Source organism: Rattus norvegicus, chromosome 3, assembly GCF_021556685.1.
Source record: "Rattus norvegicus strain SHRSP/BbbUtx chromosome 3, alternate assembly SHRSP_T2T, whole genome shotgun sequence".
Classification (NCBI taxonomy): domain Eukaryota; kingdom Metazoa; phylum Chordata; class Mammalia; order Rodentia; family Muridae; genus Rattus; species Rattus norvegicus.
The window spans coordinates 130,913,841-130,935,492 of NC_141536.1; the positions used below are offsets into that span (position 1 = coordinate 130,913,841).

A 21,652-nucleotide genomic window follows, 5' to 3' on the forward strand; every position below is an offset into this window, starting at 1 on the left:
TGAAACCCTCCATTATATCCTGTGAGCTGCACAGCTGTTTTACTCCTGCTCTCAGTCAGCTAAAGGAAGGAACAACTATCGAGGTTGTTCCTGTACAAGGTGAATCCACTTCTCTGCACCGAGACAAAGCGGGTGAAGCTGTGCAGAATCGTCCAGGAAATATGCTTTACTGGGAAGCCCTGTAGGTGGCAGCTAAGAGATCATTTCCTGTGTTCTAACGGCCCACCAAGAGGCCATGTGGATGTAGCTCAGATTTAAGCATCAGTGGCAATACCTGTAGGGGTCCTGCTTACCTTCGCTGAGAAATCAGAGGCTGGACTTACATTCAAGGAGTAATTTACTGCTATACACAGAGATTATATGGGGAGTTCAGAGAATAGATCACCCAGCAACCTGTGAGAAGTTGGATTCAGGCTTCTCGGGTAGAGGAGTTAAGTTTCCATCCTTGTCAGAAGTTGCTAGGTAACCACAGTTTCTAGCACCAGTATCCAGGCAGGCTTGCTTTTCTCTCTCCACATATTCAGTATTCTCTTTGATCTGCAAAAGAAGCAAAAGTTAAGGAGGCTGAAAGTCCCAGATCTCAGGAGGCTGCAGCAGGGTAATATGGAATTTGAGGGCCAGCCTGGGCTACATGGAGAGACCCTGTCTCAAAAAACAAATCAAAAACAAAAAAACAGATAAACAAACAAAAACAGATGAAAGTGGCACACATTCATTGCTCCCTCTCTGTCTAAATGTTGATATTTCCAGCAAATGTGAGGTGTAAGTTTCAGGACAGCATGAGCGGAATACTGCTCAGAACTTGACTATAAAGGACAGATATCGCTGTCCTTCTAAGCCCAAAAGCCAAACCTTCCTCACACATGACAGCCATTTTCAGAAACTAAGATCAATCATCACAGGATCTCAGCAGATCCTGGGATCTAAGCTGGCTTTGCTCAGTCAGCTGTGAGCCCAAGTAAGTGTCTCTCTTCAGCCTTTCAACTTTACTAGACAAGTTTAGCACAGTTCTGGGGGGTAAGCAAACTGTCATTCCCTAGACATTACACACACAATGGACAGCCTCAGTAAGTTGGAGAGAGGAGACCACTAGAGTGCTATACAGATTTTCAGTCCTATACCAATCACCATTCTTTCTGCACACATGCTCAGTGCATGAGCTGTCCAAGAAACCCCACCCAGAGCTTTCATTTATCATTGAACTAGAGATGTTCAGGAGAGCACCTCATGCTTCAAAGGAAGATGATAAACAGTGTCACTAAGCTGGCGTTTTTCTCAGCCTGACTACTGGACCTAAAAAAAAAAAAAAAAGCAAATCCTAGAGTCAGTAGCAATCCTGTGGAATTCAAACCTATCTGCTCTGAGATATGTTTTAACTATCCCTTGATGATTAAAAGATGCTGCCAAGATCCAGGACACCATCTTAAGCCCATGCTTTCTACTATTGGTCTATGGAGGAAATATCTGAGAGGTCCCCTTACTCCTGACTCTCAAACTCATAGCTTCCCCCATACTGATCCAGAAGATTGGGGAACCTGTATCTGACACTAGTGCCCAAGTGGTCCTGATTTGGGAGGTTTGAGGACCACAATGAAACTCTCTCTCTGGGAAAGCTCAGGGCCTACACTGCGGCTCCTGCAGCAGCCTGAGTTCCTGTATCGTGACAACTCTCATTGCTTCAACATTGGGTTGCCCACCTGTCCCCTAAGCTATAGACTGTGAAGGCAAGGAATTCCCTATGACAAAGCTATAATTAGTCCCATGCAAGGATGTGATAGGCATTCAATAGACACATTCAGAATATATCATATGCTGTACCTTCCCACACACATGAAGAGCTGGTCACATTAGCTATTCGATCGCCTCCGACACAGCAGCCTTTAATACTGTGGCGCTTTACAGTTTTACTCTGCCATTATGTAATAGCTGTTGCCTGTGACTCTTGAGCTGATATTTCAGGGTTAAAGCTTTAGGGCAAGTTCTTGAAATATCTATTTGACAGAACAATATATTCTACCAATTCTGAAACTTTTCAAAGCGGCAATTGTGGGGAACCGAATTTTACTTGCAGGCGTACAAAAATTTCTGCGGCACTCAGGGTTAAATGAGTCTGCCCTGTTCCCATTTATCTCAGAAGTGAGAGGTTCTCTGCTGTTTCACACACCCCCCGACCAAACTTGAGCAGAGCGGTGAGGTGAACATCCCCAAACACTGGGGACATAACTTTGTATGGTGGACATAAAACCTCCCCCTGCTGGCCTGCCCTTGGGTCCCTCAGATTCTCATTTGTCAGCGCTTCTAGCATTTGTAAGCTCAGAATCCCATTCTAGAAAAACATTGCAGTTAGCTGCAATCGGCTTCTGGATAGGCCAGACGTGTTCACAATCTTCCCAAAAGTGTTGAGCTGCCTCGAACCGTCTCCCTTGAAGGCTCAGGTGTTTGGGAGAATGAGGCTTGCCAGAGATCTTTGGCTCAGGTTCAGAGTTTCAGACCAATGCACTTTGAATGTGTTGAAATTTTGCCAAATAAGTTATATCATTCCTGTCCTTCCAATTGCTTGGCTCCTTTAAAAAAAAAAATCATCGTCCTTTTGATTGGTTAGCTTCTGAAGACAACAGTAGTTCACAGGATTGCCTTTTCCCCTCCATGACCTTTAGCAAAAAAATTAATTCTGCATACAGCCCAACACACCAACCCCAAATGACTCATGGAAATGCTAACATCATTTTTTTTCCCAGAGCTGAGGACTGAACCCAGGGCCTTGAGCTTGCTAGGCAAGCGCTCTACCACTGAGCTAAATCCCCAACCCCCTGCTAATATCATTTTAAATCCAGGCACTGTCTTTCTCTTCTAGTCTAATCTACTTTATCAATTAATTATTATTAAGTTTTGAGACATTCTCCTGGTGCATCCCAAGCAACTCTCAAACGTCAGTCATCCTCCCGCTGCCCCTCAAATGCTAGGATTGCCTGGATTGCGATCCTGTCTGTTAGAATCCTGTGGGGAGGTTAACGCTCTCCAGCAGCTACTTCTCACTCCCAGAGGCTAGGGTTTAATTTGTCTGTGATGAGGACTGAGTGGAGGGACTTCGAATCCCACCAGAGAGATCCTGCAGCCCAGATTGATTACCTGTGCGGTAAATTGATTTCCTAGCCCACAAAGAAGTCACAACTTGCATTACTAAAAGCTGACACTGAGCAGTAATGGACACTGGTTTCCAAAGACGGTAGTGAAAGTTGTCAAGGTACTGCCCTGTGCCTTGGGCACACTGAAGGTATTGGCCTTGCCATAAACTGACAGCTTCCTTAGTGCACTGGGTAGTGAGCACCTTGATTAAGAAATCATACACTGCAAGCACCAGAAAGTGCACCTTATATTTTCCTTCAGTCATGACACCCCAAACTAACCTTAATCGATTCCCGACACCATAAATTAGTTGTCTCTGGTTTTATGCCTTAAACAAAGGGAATCATATAATATGTCCCCTATACTGGTTTATTTTCCCTTGCTATAATAAAATACCTGATGCTAGGTACTCAACAAAGAAAAGTGGTTTGTTAGCTCACAGATTTGGAAATGAAAGACCAAGACCAAGTGCCTCATCAGTTTAAACCTACTCTGATAGACAGTGGTCATGACAGAAGCACAAGATTGAGGAAGGAATCACATGATTAAACAGGAAGCCAGAGAGTGGGGAAGAGCTGTGTCTGGTCCTTTGTAACCCCTTCTCCAGCCAGAGCACCATAAGAATCCTATCAATGTTTCCAGAAGGCAGTGCCCACCATGACCCACTCCCCTTCACCCCACAAAATCTCTTAAAGCTTCCAACCCTCTTCCAGCAATGACGCGCTGAGGACCAATCTTCCAACACACAATCCTGTAGGGATTCACTCAATCCTATCTCAACCACAGCGTTCTCTTCTCTCCCTGGCTTCAGTATTTTGGTAAAACTTGTCAATAGCAGGCTAGGGAGGCAGCTGCATTGCCTGAGTACTTGCCAAACATATGCAGGTTCCTGAGATCAATCCCAGTACCACATAAACTGGATGTGGTAGCCTATAATCCTCGTACTCGGGAGGTAGAGGCAGGAGAATCAAGAATTCAAGGTCATCTTCAACTGCATAGACAGTTTGACGTCAAAGTTATGTGAAAGAGACCCTGTCTCCAAAAAAAAAAAAGAAGAAGAAGAAGACATTTCTACATATTATTAGAAATAATCATAAACCATTCATTTTCTTTTTGGTATAGTATTCCACATTCCACAAGTTGTAACGCAAAAATGTATTCTATTATAGTGAGTAATTATAAGAACCACAATTTAGAGCCATGAATAGTCTATTGTACTTAGCTGCTGCATATGTGCACATTTGACCAGATACATATCTAAGAAAGGAATTACTAAGCTATGCCGTGCACATTGACAACCTTAGTAGATGTAGCCTATTGTTTTTCAACGATTTTACACATATCAGAAAGTGTGAGTTCCAATCGCTCCACATCTTTGTCAACACTTGGTATACCAGTCCTTTTCATCTGAAGTTGCTCCAATATGTGTACAAAGTGCTCTCTAGAAATACATTTTAAAAGTAAGAACAGCAACAATAATTTTAATCGACATGCACAGTGGTTCTAAATAGTGCATGAACGCCTTCCTTGAGTTAAAAGTTCCCAGATGTTCCAAAATCTCCTAAGGGGATGTGTCTTGAGCATGTCTTACCTCAGTCATGTGTCTCTTCCTCCCTCACACTTGTCTTTGTTCTGCCCTCTCTGCCTCCCACAACCAGCGTGGATCTGACCTGGCGAGACATGCAACATCTGACAGTGCTCACCTCCAAGCGAAACCAGCTTCACGATGAGGTTCATCAGTGGCGACGGAATGGGGTTGGCCTGGAATTCAATCACCTCTTTGGCTACGGAGTCCTTGATGCAGGTGCCATGGTGAAAATGGCTAAAGACTGGAAAACTGTCCCAGAGAGATTCCACTGTGTGGGAGGCTCGGTGCAGAACCCTGAGTAAGTAGGGGCAGAACTTTACTGCCATGTGTGGAAGGTACCCACTGATGACAGTCCCAGAGTCCCTCTCCACAACAGGAAATGCCCTGGATTTCATCTGGGACAATCAACTTCTGGGCACAGCTATAGAGATGCACAACTGTGCAGGAAGCATGACCCAGGACAGAGCTGTGTAGCCTGTGTTGTAGCTGTTTCCATAGATTACAGCATTATTTTTAGCACAGATTAATCAACCAATCTAGCAAGCATGCAGATCGGTAATAAAACATGGCTAATATCCCAGAGGCACCCCATAATCTCTTCCATCATTGTCTCCCCAAGAGCAGTCACTATTCCAACTCCATTGGGCGGTTTTGCTATTCTACACTTAATACAAATGGAACCTACATTGTGTTCTCTTTTATATCTATCTTCTTATGTGGAAAATTGTATTTCTGAGATTTGACCACATTCAGTGTATGCTTGTAGTTTATGTTGACTGTCAAAGAGCGATCCAGTATAGGCCTGTCACTACTGTTCACTCTATTCATGGGACAAGGGAATGGCTTGATGTTTTCCCTCGTGGGGTAACCTATGACTTAGAGGCATCTGGATGAGTTCCCTACACAGAAGCCATTGATTCAGTCAAATACAACTACTCTCCATCCCCCTTCCCCTGTGTGACAAGACAATTGGTCAGTAAAGAGACCTCATCATTTAATTTCTTTCTATCCTTATTGATCCATTAAGCTAATACAGAAGCTAATGATTTCTGTATTCCGTACCATATCATGAAAAATCACAGAATGCAAGGATTTGTTTGTAGGGAGCCGTGTTGAGATAAGAGATCACGTTGTAGTATAAGCTAACTTTAGCTCACAATCCTCCTGCCTCAGCCTCCAGAGTCCTGGGATTTTTGCGGTGTGTTCCATAGCAGAAATCTTATTTGAGTTTTGATAAGTATTTGCACCTGGGGAACTAGCACCCATAGAAAGATAGCATATCCCACCCACCTGGATATGTTCCTCATGTTCACTTACAATCAGAACACATATTCTACCTACAGCCATTATTAATACCAATTCTGGTGTTCAGATAGAATCAAATCACATAGGTGCTTCTGTTTCGTATTTATTCCACTCAACATTAAAGTTGTGAGATGCGCCCCCATTGTTGCATGTAGTAATCTCTCATTCCCTCTCATTGATGAGTTTGTCATTGGGAGGATTCACCCCTATGATGTATGCCACTTAAATCTCCCCCTCTGTCCCCTTCAAGCACCTCCCACTCCTGCCTTTTCTGATGATCACCTGAACTTACAGAGACCTAGTCAGACTAAGAGGGCACCCTCTTCTGTTTCTCTTTGGTCTTGGATGCTCTGCAGCTATTGTAGTCAGTAGCCTGGTCCTGAATTCAAATCTGCACTTTGACAATTTAGCTCTCACCACTGAGCTTTTGACCTTTATGACTCTCTTTGCCAATCTCTAGTCTTTGTAATCTGACCCCATTGGCAGTATGGAATCTACAAACCCCATCCCAATATAATGTTTTTTAACTTATTAGAGAAAATGTATAGGGAGACAAAGCCAATTTTTTTGAAAACACTACAGTGTTTTTAAAAGTTGTTCTGTGATAACGTAATGCGGGCTCTTTTCTATAAACAAGTTGAACAAAATGTTCTAATGCCCATCAAATTTACTGTGTGCATCTAACATACACAATACATTCAGAGCAGTGATGAGGGAAGGAAGTACTTCTGTGAAGCCAGGCAGAGTGCCACACACCTGTGATCTCAGCACTGGGGAGACTGAGGCAGGAGAATTACAAAGCCTAAGTCACACAACAAGATTCTGTCTTTTCAAAAGACTCCTGCAAGATGCATGCAATATGAGATATGAAAAGCTCTGGCTCTCACAACAGGTATGAGAACATGCTGGGACCACTCTGTATCAGGCGGTACAGTCATGAACCAAACGGAAGCAAAGTTTTCCTTATACTTCAGTGAAGGTTAAGATGCAGAGGGTTTTTCTCCCGTGTGAATGAATATGCTTGCATTTTTTTTGAGCACCAAAAGGGCATCTTCTTTTATTCCTAATGTGACAATGAAACTAATGCCTCTTTCCTTACCAAATTTCTGACACAATATAAAGCCAGCACCTGGTGGACACATAATGAGTGTATCTTTGCCTCTTCCTCTCACCCATGATTTCAAACACTCCTAGTTCACACTTTATGGGAAAAAAGATGATAATCCCTTAAAGTTCAGGAAGAAGTAACTGTCAGGTTCCTGTGTGGATCCCAATTTGTGCCTTATGTTTAATGCTTTCTCAAGTGGAAAGACTTGGAAGTTCATCCTCCAGTGAACTAGCATATTCTTATGAGGGGAAACCCACCAGTGAGTAAGCATCCTCCCCTAGTTCATCATCCTTCCACTGATGACCAATCTCCATAAATGAGCATTCCCCCCGGGGATGAGCATTCTCCTTAGACGAACAGTCATTGTGAGCATCCTCCCATGGGTGAGCATCCTCCCATGGGTGAGCATCCTCCCATGGGTGAGCGTGCTCCCATAGGTGAGCACCTCCCATTGATGAGCATCTCCCATAGGTGAACATCCTCCCATAGGTGAACATCCCCCCATAGGTGAGCACCTCCCATGGATGAGCATCTCCCATAAGTGAACATCCTCCCATAGGTGAACATCCTCCCATAGGTGAACATCCTCCCATAGGTGAACATCCTCCCATAGGTGAACATCCTCCCATAGGTGAATATCATCCCCTGGGTAAACATCCTCCTTTGGTGACCATCCTCACTGTATAAAAAAATACATCCTGCAGAGCCTCCAAACTTCCCTCAAAGCCATTCCATGATTTCATAAAAAGCTCACTTCATCAGCACTAAATAGCAAAGCAAAGATTCAGACCAGGTCCCATAATAATCTAAAAGCACAAGCCTCAAGCAATTGTTATAGATCCTGTATCAGCCACAAAAGACATTATATGCATTTAAGGCAGCCTCAGAGCATCAAATACATCAGTGTTTATTAAGAAAAGAAAGGTCAGGGGTTGGGGATTTAGCTCAGTGGTAGAGCACTTGCCTAGGAAGCGCAAGGCCCTGGGTTCTGTCCCCAGCTCCGAAAAAAAAGGACCAAAAAAAAAAAAAGAAAAATGAAAAGAAAGGTCAGAACTTCCCCCTTGGATTGATTTGACCTAGAGCAAGCCCAAGTTTGAATTCTCCATTTCTCTCCCTGTGTCTTTTATCCATACGTCGCTTATAGTTACTGGATTGTTTGTGTCTGTGTTTGGGTCTTCATCTGTGTCTGTGTCTGGCTGTGGCTATGGTTGTGGTTGTATCTGGTTGTGTCTGTATTTCTGTCTGGGTCTACGACTGTGTCTGTGTTTGGTTGTGACTGTGTCTGGCTATAGCTATAGCTATATCTGTGTCAAGCTATGTCTGTGCATCTGGCTGTAGCTATATCTGTGTCTATGTCTTGCTGTAGCTGTGACTGTGTCTATATCTGTTTCTGTGGCTGGATCTATGTGTCTGTGTCTGTATCTGTGTTTCTCCCTGGTGTCTGTCTATGTCTGTGTCTGTGTCTGTGTCTGGATCTATGTGTCTGTGTCTGTGACTGGGTCTGTGTCTGTGACTACAACTTTATCTATGTCTGGCTGTGTCTGTGTCTGTGACTGGGTCTGTGTCTGTGACTACAACTTTATCTATGTCTGGCTGTGTCTGTGTCTGTGTCGGTGTCTGTGTCTGGATCTGTGTCTGTGTCTGTGTCTGTGTCTGTGTCTGTGCCTGTGCCTGTGTCTGTGTCTGTGTCTGTGTCTGTGTCTATATCTGTGTCTGTGTCTGTGTCTGTGTCTGTGTCTGTGTCTGTGTCTGTGTCTGTGACTGTGACTGTGTCTGTGACTGTGTGTCTGTGTCTGTGACTGTGTCTGTGACTGTGTCTGTGACTGTGTCTGTATCTGTGTCTGTATCTGTTTGTGGCTGACTCTGGCTCTGGCTGTTCCTATTGCTGTGTATGTGCCTATGTTTGCCTGATGTTTAACTGTCCCTAGCAAAAGGATTTAGTCAGTGTTTATTAAGCAGCATCACATGAGGAAGGAAAGGGCTACTTTACAGCAATCTTTAACAGTTTTACAAGGTATTAAGCAATTTACTTTGGCTCATCCCAGAGCATTCAATACTGCAAGCATGAGTCTATTAAATAATACCAACATTTATTGCAGGTATTTGGTGTGTAAGATTGGTTTTGACCTGTTTGTTGCTTTCAAAAAAAATAGTTATATTAACACACATGCACTGCTCTCTGGCCCAGGGCGTGGAAAAGCATGTGACTTAAGCTCAAAGTTATACATTAGCTTAAGTTGTAAACGCAGATTACATGGGAAATCCAAGGTTAGTAAGATTGGTTGTTAAGCTGTCTTCTAAAAGGCAAGTTAAACAAAGGCTAAGTGCACAGCAGAATGTCGGGTTAAACTTAAGGAACTTGAGATTGTATTCTTAACTTGGCCGTAAGGTCCAGGAAAAGCTCCAGTCTCTTAGAATATAACAGTTCTTTTCATAAAATTGTATCATTACAGATAGACATAGTCAGATAGATAGATAGATAGATAGATAGATAGATAGATAGATAGATAGATAGATAGATGCTAAAAATTGCTACTCTAAAGAGTTCCTGAGAGCTTATGCACACATTTCATTTGACATTACTAGCTGAGGAGGTGTGTTCTATCACAGTTACTTTTTACAGATGAGGAAGCTGAGGTGCAGAGAGCATAAGAAATACGTTCAGGGTCAAAGGACACCAAACCAAAGGAAAGGCCAAGGCCCAGACTCTTTTCATTCTATGATACTGGCCTTAATTCATTGACCAAGTGACCTCTGTGCCATCATGCTCCATACCAGGCTATGTGGCAGTCCTGCTGAAAGCTCAGCGGCATCTTCATGGGTCAGGACAGGAGGCTGGCAAAGGTTGAAGTCACACAAATGGTCACATAACTACTGAGTGGTCAAGATTGGGTTTGAGTGAAAGCTATATAGGGCCTTACGTGTCTCAGTGAGTCTGCACGGACAGAGGTGAAACCTGGGGAATTTTTCTAATAAGAAGTCTCCTGAAGACTTTGAAAACCTACCTATAGAGAGCTCCCAAAAATCCACAACTGTCATTGCACTGTGAAGCATCCAGTGTCCTTTGGGAGTAGCAAACTCCCAAACAGAGAGCATTGAAACACTGTCTGCCTGGGATCGACTTAGGGATCGTACCTATTCAGCACGACTAATGGTACCTGAAGTCAATTATTGAAGCCTTAACCACTGCGTCTCTTGGTAGAGTCTAGAAGAATTTCTTGGAAAATTTGGAGGCTTCAAAGCTTTCTAAGAGGTGAAGTGTTTTATATCTACACCATCCAAAAGAGTAGTGTTCTATTGAGCACTAGAGATGCTAAAAGCACAACTGAGTAACTACAGTCCCCATTCAACCTGATTCCTATGCACTAAGGTTCCTAGGACAGTTCCTTCTTGGCAGAAGAGTTGCTGAACAGGCTAAGCAGAATGGGAAATTGCAATTTGATAACATCAGCTCCATGCAGAGTGTCAAGAATGTGAGGCTAGAGCACCTGGCCAAACGTAACAGTCTTGGGCGTCCCTTGTGCTCCTGTCACTGGAAGAGCCACCGCTCATTTACCTCACACAGAGGGCCACAGCAACAGCATCAGAGCTCAGAGGCTGAACAGGAGAGCTTGGTGGACAACATAGGGTTGACCGTGCCACTTGGCAGAGAAGACGCCCGGTGACCTGAAATCACTTCCAAGGAGCTCTGATAGATAGCCTCCAAACAGCCGCTTTCCACATCACTCGGGCTGCACAGAAAACAGAGGGTGAGGTGGAGAGGGCTCTGAGAGCCGTGATTGTCAGGTATATGGGTTTCCACAGCATTTATCTTTCCAGAGAAGGAGTCAATTTGAAAAGCAATTTTCTAAAGAACTTTATCAAGAGAGTCAGTGAAGGGTGCTCAAGGAGGATCAAAGGGAAGAGAAAACCGGCTGTGACCAGCTGTGCCAGCCATGTGCAAAGAACAGAATGAACTCTGCTGCCCCATTACCTGCACAGAGGGTAGCGCTGAGCTCAGGCCAGCCACTCACTCCTCCCTCCGGCTGTGAACCCTAAGGAAACCATTGCTGCAGTTCCTCTAGCTGAGTGTGTGCTCCAGCTGAGTTCCAGGGGAATTGGGGGTCGGGAGGGAGCGTTAAAAGCTGATATGAACGTCAGGGGTGGTCTGGAGAAGAGTGAGAAGAACGTGCTTTGCCCCGTAACAGCTGTGCAATCCAGCTGCACCAGTGTCTTCCTGGGTGGGTCATTGGGCACCTACTGTGCATACAGAAGAGGAACCCTAAACGGATCCCCCACTAGGAGTCCCCACAAATGCAACGCCGTAGGCATTTTATACACTTGAAAAAGAGTGGCTGGTGTCTGTGACTAATGAAATAATCACAATAGAGCTGGATCCGTCACACAAGGACATTCCATGGAGTGCACCGGGAAACGTCTGCTTCTAGGCAGGAGTCAACTGACTGCTTGCTTAAAGCAAAATATAGCAGAATAAAGATGGGAGGCACCTATCTTTTGGGGGTTTGTTTTGTTTTTTGTTTTTGTATAGGACTTGGGCACTGGGCTTTTGTGCATGTCCTCCTGTGGGGTGAGCTGCTCTGAAGTGTCCTGCTGAGTGTTTGCATTGAAGACTGTCCAGACACAGCCTCTGAATGGGCACTCTGTGAGGGTTCGAAATATCTACCTCACAGCCACTTCCTATTTTAACTTCTTTAAGCACAGATCTTGGTTTGGGTTTTTTTTTTTTCATTTAGAATTAACTTTTTTTCCTATTTTCTTTGTATAAAAATAAGATGACACCGCTGTAGCAAAATCAAAATACAAGTGGGAACAATAAATAAATAAATAAATAAATAAATAAATAAATAAATAAATAAATAAATAAATAAATAAGAAACCCCTGGAAAGTACATTTATCCTCCAGTGTGAGGGTGTGGGGCGGACTTTGCTTCAGAACCACAGATGCTTGGGACATCGATGGATACCCCTGTTCCTTCTGTAACAGTATCCGGCAAGCCTATGACATACCTGTGACATACCCTCCTGCATGCTCCAGCTCATCTCTAGATATTTATTTAAAGGAACATGTGCTGATTTAGAGATTCCTTACACTGTGCTGGTCAGGGAACAATGATGCATACTCAATACACATGGGATCTTCTCCCTGAGCTTCCCCATCTGTCATTGGTTGATGCCATGAATTAGCAAGCCATGGATTAGGAACTGTATCATCTCAGTTCTGCAGAGGCCACGGCACTCCCAAAGCTCCTGCCTGTGAGAAGAGAGCGCTGTCCTTTCTTTTCTGTAGTACTGAAGTTGAACCCAGGGCAGCTGTAAACAGTCTGGGCAAGCGCTCTACCACTGAGCCATACCCCCAGCAAGGAGTCCCCTCTCTGCCAAGCTCTGGGATTCACGTCGGTCTTTTAATTTCAAAGATCTTAACATTCCAAAGCAATCCAATTAAGCATGTCTTCTTTGGGGACCCTAGTTCCTGTGCAGTAAGCAGTTTATATATCATGGGATCACAGGAGGTGGAAGAGCAGAAATTTCCCCATGACTCCAGACAAGCCATACTCCCCAAGCATGGCTTTCTGATTCCTGTACACTTTCCAACCTCCTCAGCTTCTAAGAAATTTTGTAATTCCTAACAAAAATTTATGTGTTTGTTCCCACCCAAGTCTGTCTGTCCTTTGGCTGTAATAACCTTCCAATGCTTGTATCCATTTCCCTCCATTTCTTCCTAAACCCACTCACTCTCACAAGTGCACAGTGCCCCAGCTCAAAACGCTGGGCAGGAAGTAGCTGGCCCTTGTTTCTGTTGCCCTTGTCAGCTGGTTGACACTTCTTGCTTTGTCTCTGTCTCTAACGTCTGCCCTAAGTGGGGTGGAGCAGAATTTCAGAGAAACAGACAGCATGATGGACAGCTAACCTCTGCACACTGGAAGTCAAGGCAGTGCCAGCATAGCTCTCTGTACAAGGACTTTTCAGCTTTTGTTTGTCTAATTTCATCTTTTGAGATAGTGACTAACTTGACACTTGTTCCTGTTGACCTTGAACTCCCAGCAAGCCTTCTGCTTCTGCCTCCCAAGTCCTGACGTTACAGGAACAAAAGGAACTAAAATGATTGAAGTTACAAGACAGAATGGTCCAGTATTCTCTGCAGACAAGAACGACATGAGTGTCTACACTGGGTGGCAACCGTGATGGTGTTGCAGGGATGAGAAGGTACCTGGGCGTGGAGCCTGAGGACCAATTTGAATATATATGCTTTACAGATGGGAGGCTTTCCAGAGAGCCCCTGTTGGGAGTGAACAGTTCAGATTAAGCCAGAAGGACCTGAGAAGGATGTGCTATCAGGTGTGTGCACCTGTGACCTGAGCCACTGGGACTCTGGACCATCAATGGCACTGAACAAGATGCTCCCCTTTGATCTGAAGCACGTGTGCTTCTGCCATATGTATATTTTTCCAGCCAGGCATCTTCAGAGCCCTGAGGAAAGTGGTCCAGACAAGGGAGCAGCAGAGTTAATGTTCACACAGCCGGAGAAGGGATGGGCTCTGGACCAGGCATCTACTAAATCTATCTACTGAATCCCTTCAGCTGCAGAATGCCTGGATCTTAGGTTTGGCTCAATGTGAATTTCTCTCCTTCTATCATAAAAGGTCACCTCATAAAAGGTCACCTCATAAAAGGTCACCTCAGCACTAGAGCGGCTCTCTCACTTGAAGGACTCAGTCACAGAGACTCTAGTGGGTGTTGTGCTGCAGATATACACTGAGCTAAACTGCCTCCCCTGCCTCTAATCCTGAGACAATCAAAGAAACACATCCTGTTTTGTTTTGTTTTGTTTTGTTTTCAAAAAGAAGTAATGTCACTTTTCTACCAAATTTTTTTACAAACTCATTTGAAAAGGGAATGTCCTTGAGTCACTCTAGTCCTAAGTACCCTGGATCTAATTGGAACAGAAAAGCAACTTCCCTGTGCCCAGAGGCCTGTCTCCTGGGTGGATTGAATCATTAAGATAATAGACTCTTTTATTGGTGGTGGTTGTTTGTTCAGTTTTGCTTTGTTTTGAGACAAGGCCTTTATTGTAGCCTAGCATCAACTTGAATTTGTTATGTAGCCCAGGCTAGCATGAAACTCATGATCCTCCTGCTAGCTTCCTATGTACTGGGATCTCCAGTGTGCACCTCTATGCCCGACCAATAATGACTTGCGTTCAGCAGGTAGTGAGTAAGTTCCATGGCGTGGAATGAAGGCAGTTATTACAGTGACCATCCTAATTGTTGGCTTGTGTGTTTCCTGATTGGACTTTTCAAGTGAGCCAAGACTACAGGAATAGGATGATCTGTTCAGACTATGTCAGGCATCTTCCTGACTTCATTCATTGCAAACCCCAGACTCCTTGGATACCATCTTGTGAAGCCCTTATAGACCTGCTCCTGCCTTCACAGAAACCCCGTGGCAAACTGTTTTCGGATAAGGTGCTAGCCATTCTAGAGATCTCCAAAGGGTGGCCAGAACTCCTGCATTGCTAAATCTATGTATCCCCAGAACCTGTGAGCCAGGAAGAAACTGGCAAACATAAACACAGAAGCCCAGGACCCCGCCCACATATCATTGTCCTTATCATGTTCAAATTCAACCAAAACAGTTTCCACTTGAAGTAACTATCAAATCAATGAATAAGAAGTTAATTATGTTAAAATTCTAAAGTAACCTTTCAGCTCTTCACTCCTGCTCCCTGCATTTCAAGTATTCCATGGTCATACTCTAGCACAGTGCCTACTGTACTGGCGTGCAAAGCTACAGAACACACAGTAGGAGGTTCTGTAGGCCAGCGCCAACCCAGCCACTTATACATGTCTCTGTATACACACATGTATCTAACCTGACTTCCTAAGCTGGCTTCAGGACTGCTAGTCAACAAATTCTGAAGAACCTAGGACTAACATATCATTTCCCCACCGTCCCCGGCTCTCTGTAACCAGTGACTGCTTCGTGGGTCATCAAGCGTTGATGACATCTCACTCCGTGGAGATACCTATTTTCCACATTCCTTCTACAGCTGCTCTGATAAAACGCCCTGCCCAAAGCAACTTATCCGGTGCATATTTGAAGGTTATAGTCCGTCCTGGCAGGGAAGGTACAACGGCAGTGACTCACTGGTCAGATCCCATCCATAGCCAGGGAGCAGAGAATGATAAATGCCAGTGTTCAGCTTATAACGATACAGTTCCGAGTCCCCATCCAGAAAACAGACCCACATACAGCAATTAACCCATCCAATATCCTCCTTCACAGTCATGGTTAAAGGCTAATGTGAGTCTAAATGACCCCTCACAGACGGACCTAGAGGCTTGTCTCCTGGGAGATTCTAGATGCCATCAAGCTGTCAATCCATATTAACTATCATAGTTTTCAAGTTGCTCAGGAGAGTATGCCTTAATTAATCGAACATAGCGTGTGCTTCCAGAAAACCCCTCGGGTTTGTGATCTTGGTTCCAAGGATAATACAGATTCAGGCGTTGCCACCAAGCTGGCTATGTGTGGCGAGCATCTTTTTACAGATGTGTTCTACAAGATCCATGTTTCTAAATAGCTATCATTTCACAAAAACAAGTAACTGTGTGCTGTTTGGAGTTCTAAACGTAAAGCCATACAGAACGAGGATACGTCATAGACAAGGAGTCAAGGAAGAGCCCTACCACGTACTACGAGCCAGGCACTGTGGTTGGTGCTTTCTACACAGTCACTAACCTCACAGGCCCACCTACAACAGACACATGTCATACACTTAAATAATTTTTCGATCTCTCACGACATGTAAGTGTAAATTCTAATCCCAATAAGTGTGTTTCCAGACTTCTCCCATCATGCCATGCTGTCCTCACATAGTTTGTGTCTAATGCAGGGAACCTTTGCATATTCAAATTCATATTCTCCTGGAATGCATAGATGACATAGAGGATGCCAGGGCTGGCCTCCCAGGTCCCCAACTCTGGCCAAACACACCCCCAAATCAACTGATCTTCATCTGAATAAGTGAAACCAACTTCAGCATTGTTAGTGGTAGAAGAGTAGAGCGTCCCCAAGCTAAAAATCAAACGTGCTCCAAGATTCAAAATGATACTGTAAGTGGAAAATCTCACACTGGATCTCATGTGACAGCTTCTGGTGAAAACATCACTGTATAAATAAAAGTGTTATTTATGCTTACCTTCAGGATGGCGTATAAGGATATAAAACATACATGATTTCTCTGTTTAGACTTGGCTTCTATCTCCAAAATATCTCATTATGCATAAGCACATATTCCAACATTCCAAATCGAAAGCTCTTCTAGTCCCAAACATTTGCAATAAGGAGAATTCCATCTGTGGGAGCCGTTAAATCAAGGGAGCGCCCATCCAAGGGATTTAGCACTTTAAAAAAAAATGCATTGCGGAAACTTCTTTTTGCAGTGGGCAGCTAGCTGTCCCAGCAGAGGCTCATAACTGGACAAAGTACTAAGAATAAATGACTATTGAGTCCTCAATCCTAAATAGCACATTTTTACCAAGTCCCCAAGACTCAGAAAACATTGCGGAAGGGGGGACAAAAAGAATGTGAGAACCAGGAGATAAGGAAGAGTGGTGTGAAATGCTCTTTTCTGGCCTTGACATGGTCATGTGCTCATTAAATCACAGCAGCTGTGGTCACCTACACACAGTCTACACAAGACAGAGGCCTTGACGGGGTTGGGGATTTAGCTCAGTGGTAGAGCGCTTGCCTAGGAAGCGCAAGGCCCTGGGTTCGGTCCCCAGCTCCGAAAAAAAGAACCAAAAAAAAAAAAAAAAAAAAAAGACAGAGGCCTTGACAACAAAGATAAGAGAGGGACCCATGGGCCTCCATCCCTAGCTGGGAATTCCCAGCAATTGATGGCTGCTGTGGGTGGGGAGGTCATTTTTGTTCGGGTGTGACCCATGAGTGTACAGGCAGCACTAGTTGGATTAAGTAGGTTGTTTTTGTTTTTTTTTTTTAAGAAAAAAAATACATGAAATCAAAAGCCCCATGTTGGGGCCACCAGGGAAGTGGGATGGAGAATTGGGAGGTAGATATAATCAAGGAACATATAATTTATAGCATTATCAAAGAATAAAGTGAAAATGTTCTTTTAAAAAAATAAGCCATTATGAGACCTTTTCTCCATCTGAGTCGCTCCTAAAATTAGCCCTAAGACAAGACCTTGCCAATGTGGGACAATGAGTCACACCACTGAGAACAGGGATGCCAGGGAACTCGTTATGGACCACATCCTGTCTGTCACTGATGCAGGGTTCTCCTGAGGAATTAAATCCCTGACACCTTTAGTTGCCATTCACAGACTGAGCGGCAATGGAAGAAGCTGGGAGAGAGCTGAAGCAGTCAGGCTATGTGGGAGCTGTAGTTGCAGGTGACTTAGAGGGGGCCTGGGAGATCTGGGAAGGACACCAACAGTGTCTACATCCCCTTCACAAGGAATGTTCACTGTCGGATTCACACAGTTGATGTGAAAGCCAAAACCCCAGCCAGTCTCAATAATTAATCCCAAAGCCCTTTCTCTTCCTGCTACAAAATGGTGTCTTAAAACCTCTTCTCGGGGCTGGGGATTTAGCTCAGTGGTAGAGCGCTTACCTAGGAAGCACAAGGCCCTGGGTTCGGTCCCCAGCTCCGAAAAAAAAGAACCAAAAAAAAAACCTCTTCTCATGGCATAGATACCAAATAACCTCTTACCAAATCTCCTCCTCTCTCTGTCCTCAGGAAAATACCACCCACCGGCAAGTTGGTACTGACCCTCCAAACAAATGCATGTGAGGGGAAAGAAAACTTCGTCCGCTACCTCGAGCATGTCCAAGCTGTCATCACAGTCAACGCAACCAGGAGAGGAGACCTGAACATCAACATGACCTCCCCGATGGGCACCAAGTCCATTTTGCTAAGCCGGCGTCCAAGAGACGACGACTCCAAGGTGGGCTTTGACAAGTGGCCTTTCATGACCACCCACACCTGGGGGGAGGATGCCCGAGGGACCTGGACCCTGGAGCTGGGGTTTGTGGGCAGTGCACCACAGAAGGGCTTGCTGAAGGAATGGACCCTCATGCTACATGGCACCCAGAGTGCCCCATACATCGATCAGGTGGTGAGGGATTACCAATCGAAGTTGGCCATGTCCAAGAAGCAAGAGCTGGAGGAAGAGCTAGATGAAGCTGTGGAGAGAAGTCTGCAAAGTATCCTGAGAAAGAACTAGGGCCACGCTTCCGCCTCCATCTCCCCTTCCTCCCTGTCTCTGCCTCTCCTTGGTCCACAGTTCTGGCAGCCACCAGCCACCCAGCAATTCCTGTTACCCTCACACAAGCAGTCCCAGCCTGGTCTGAAGCTTTGCTTGCTCTCAATGATTATTTTCACTACAATGGAAGCAATCATTTTTATTCTGTAGCCCAAATATAGCGTTCCTACCAACATCTATGTCCTATGTGTGATTCGACCTTTATTTCTGTCCTGTACATGGGTGATTATACTGCACATGACACCAGGACAGCTCTGCCCTCGCTTTTTTTTTTTTTTCTTCCCATAACCGAGAAGAGGAGAGAACGCATCTAAAAAGCCACAAGTGGTGACTCAAGAATGTTTGTGGTCTCAGCTGAGATACTGACAGAAAGTGAACTCCACAGCATAGCATAGGGGTTGGAGGGTGGCTTGAATTAAGTGAGACTAGTCAGGGATGTAAACTGATGATGAGAAAGATGCTGTCCCCACAGAGCCCTAAAGCCCCAAACTGGACAGGCTCGGGGAGTTTAAAAGGCATGAGCTTTGAAAATTTACTCCTAATACCCAAGTCGTGTTCCCCCTGCTCTGCCAGGATGACATAAAATGGAACCACGTGGCTCTTCTGTCACCAGCTGCTGCTCTGTACTGGGATTGAACACACTGGAGCAGCCAAAATGCCTCTTACATTGAATTCATCCACACACCGCAGTTTTCAGGGACTCTTTACACAGACATCCGAGAGAAACTACAAGGTCGGTCCAGCTGCTTTCTGGCAAAGAGCAGTTTACCAGTTGTAGAAATAGGAGCACCCTTTTCCTGAGTGGTTTTAGAGCTCTCCTTAGGATGCAACCAAGAGGCAAGAGGGTTTTTTTGGTTTGGTTTGGTTTGGTTTGGTTTGGTTTGGTTTGGTTTGGTTTTTGTTTTCATTTGTTTTTGAGAGCTTTGCCCACACCAACCGGGGCTTTGATTTCTAAAACTATCGCTAGATTGCAATATCTCCCTCCCTCGAGTTGTAATCTCACTGATGTTCTGGGGAAATGGGTCACAGGGGGCACATCAGAAGACCTCTGGTTGCAAGGAGCTTGTTGCATTGAGAGGGACACGTGCCATGTCATTCCCCATAACTCGAAACCTGAAGGGAGCAAGAGACAACCTCTTTCAGGAAAGCACATGTCACCTTAGCAACCTTGAGAATATCTGGCAAGCACCCCAAAGGTGACAGTTGTCAACTTTAAAAGACACCGTTTCATTCCCAGTCATTACTAAAGAAACCCACTGTCACTCGGTGTGCTCTCCTAAGGACTGACTTCCCACTCAAATCTTAGTGTCTAGTCCTCCTACGCCACCCCAAGTTCTTGACCCCCACCTTCCCTGAAGCATGAACAGAACCTGGAGTTCCTTTGCTGAAGCCAGCAACTCAGAAGCACTAAGGTTCCATCCCTGGGAGGCAACTTTGAGAGAGCATTCTGGAAGGCTTTTTCATTCCTTTTCTCCCCTGTTTTAACATGGACTTTGTCTTCTCTGACACCTTGTAACTTTCCCTGTATCATGCTTTTGAGTGTAATAATCTTTATGATTTCTAAAAGAAATTTAGTACCTGTTGCAAAGGTCTTTTTAAACCACCTTAGATTTAAAGAAAAAATGGTAATCATTGAAAATTCATTTCACATTAGTGGTCTGGAAATAAAACCAAAGGACATTCTGTGTGTGCGTATGCATAAATGCACACAGAAATATATATATACATATGTAGACTATATACATGTGTATATGTGTGTATATATACTTGTATAAATGTACATACACACATATACCTAAATATGTGTGTATTCTGTATGTATTGAAGACACAGACGCCATATACATCTCTAAAGGAGTATTCAGAAAATATCAAAGTGATTCCGGCTGAGTAGAAAGCCGGTAGAGATTCAGGTGAAATGTTTGTTCATTCCTTCCCATATGGCACCTCTGTAATTTTGAAGCTCTCTGTATAAACATTAAATGTCTTATATCAGCAGCAGAAATATAAAATAGCTGTCCATATTTTCACATTTGTGGTACAATTTATGAAAATAGAGAGTAACTTATCTGCTTCTTAATAGAAATGGCAAGTTTTGATATGAGTATATAGTATATAAAGATATATAGTGCTAAATATAAATATTTGGTCTCTATTTCATTGTTGGCATCAGTATTAACACCAACTGTCTAGCTAGTGATGTTTTATATGATGCCCCTGAGTCTGATGCAAGAGACAGTCATTTATTTTAAAGACTGAAAGCAAGTGAATAACAATCAGGTTAACGTTGTTACTCCCTGTGACAAAAATTTTTAAGTAAATTAAAAAATATATATGTTGTAAATTAGGAGGCTCAACAATAAAATATACCTTCTGGAAAAGATGTGGGATGTGCTGAATCTTATACAAAAACACTTCCACCCAGTGTTGGAGCCAAAACAGATCTTAAAAGCCTGCTTTAGTAATTATTCATGACAGATGTGGAATTAGCAGATAAGTCACGTGCAAATTATGATCAACAGCAGCATTTCTGAGACTTCAGTTGTCATCTTTGGTAGTGGGCTGTAAATTCAGTGTAGGTAGTCAATACCAGAACTCTTAAGAAGAGAGAACAGACCACTCTTGTATATTAAGTACTATACCTGCTCCCAGAGTCCGCGTGTGCATGCGCATGTGTGCATGTGTGCGTGTGCCTGTGTGTGTGTGTGTGTGTGTGTGTGTGTGTGTGTGTACAGGCATGCACCTGTCTTTCTTCCCACCTGAGCATGTATACTGGCACATGAGGTAAAGTGTATGCCTTATTGTGGGCCATGATCAAAAAACCTTTCAAACCAGGCCACCTTCAATCCCAACATTTGTAAGGCTGAGTCAGGCAGATCTCAGTGAGACTGAGACCAGCCTGGTTTACGTAGTGAATTCAAAGACAGCCAGGGCTACATAGAGAGACCCCGTTTCAAGAAAAAGGTATCTTTAGAAACATGGTGTTAGGGCTGGAGAGATGGCTCAGCAGTTAAGAGCACCCGACTGCTCTTCCAGAGGTCATGAGTTCAATTCCCAGCAACCACATGGTGGCTCACAACCATCTGTAAAGAGATCCGATGCCCTCTTCTGGTGTATCTGAAGACAGCTACAGTGTACTTATATATAATAAATAAATAAATAAATCTAAAAAAAAAAAAAAAAGAAAGAAACATGGTGTTAGAGCACACTAAGCTAGATGGTGTTAGAGCACACTAAGC

The 21,652-nt window shown here is 44.0% G+C and overlaps 1 protein-coding gene across 3 annotated transcripts in view; it reads left to right on the plus strand.

Moving 5' to 3' along the window:
* The window catches only part of Pcsk2 (proprotein convertase subtilisin/kexin type 2), a 304,858-nt gene extending 286,265 nt beyond the window's left edge, over positions 1–18,593 (plus strand). For 2 of the 3 annotated variants that reach the window (XM_087649001.1, XM_087648999.1), the window contains exons 12-13: positions 4,785–5,012; positions 17,889–18,593. In XM_087649001.1, the coding sequence (XP_087505127.1) occupies positions 4,785–5,012; positions 17,889–18,375 (715 nt within the window). In that variant the 3' untranslated portion in view covers positions 18,376–18,593. 3 annotated transcript variants of the gene reach the window in all.
* The last annotated feature ends 3,059 nt before the right edge of the window (positions 18,594–21,652 follow it).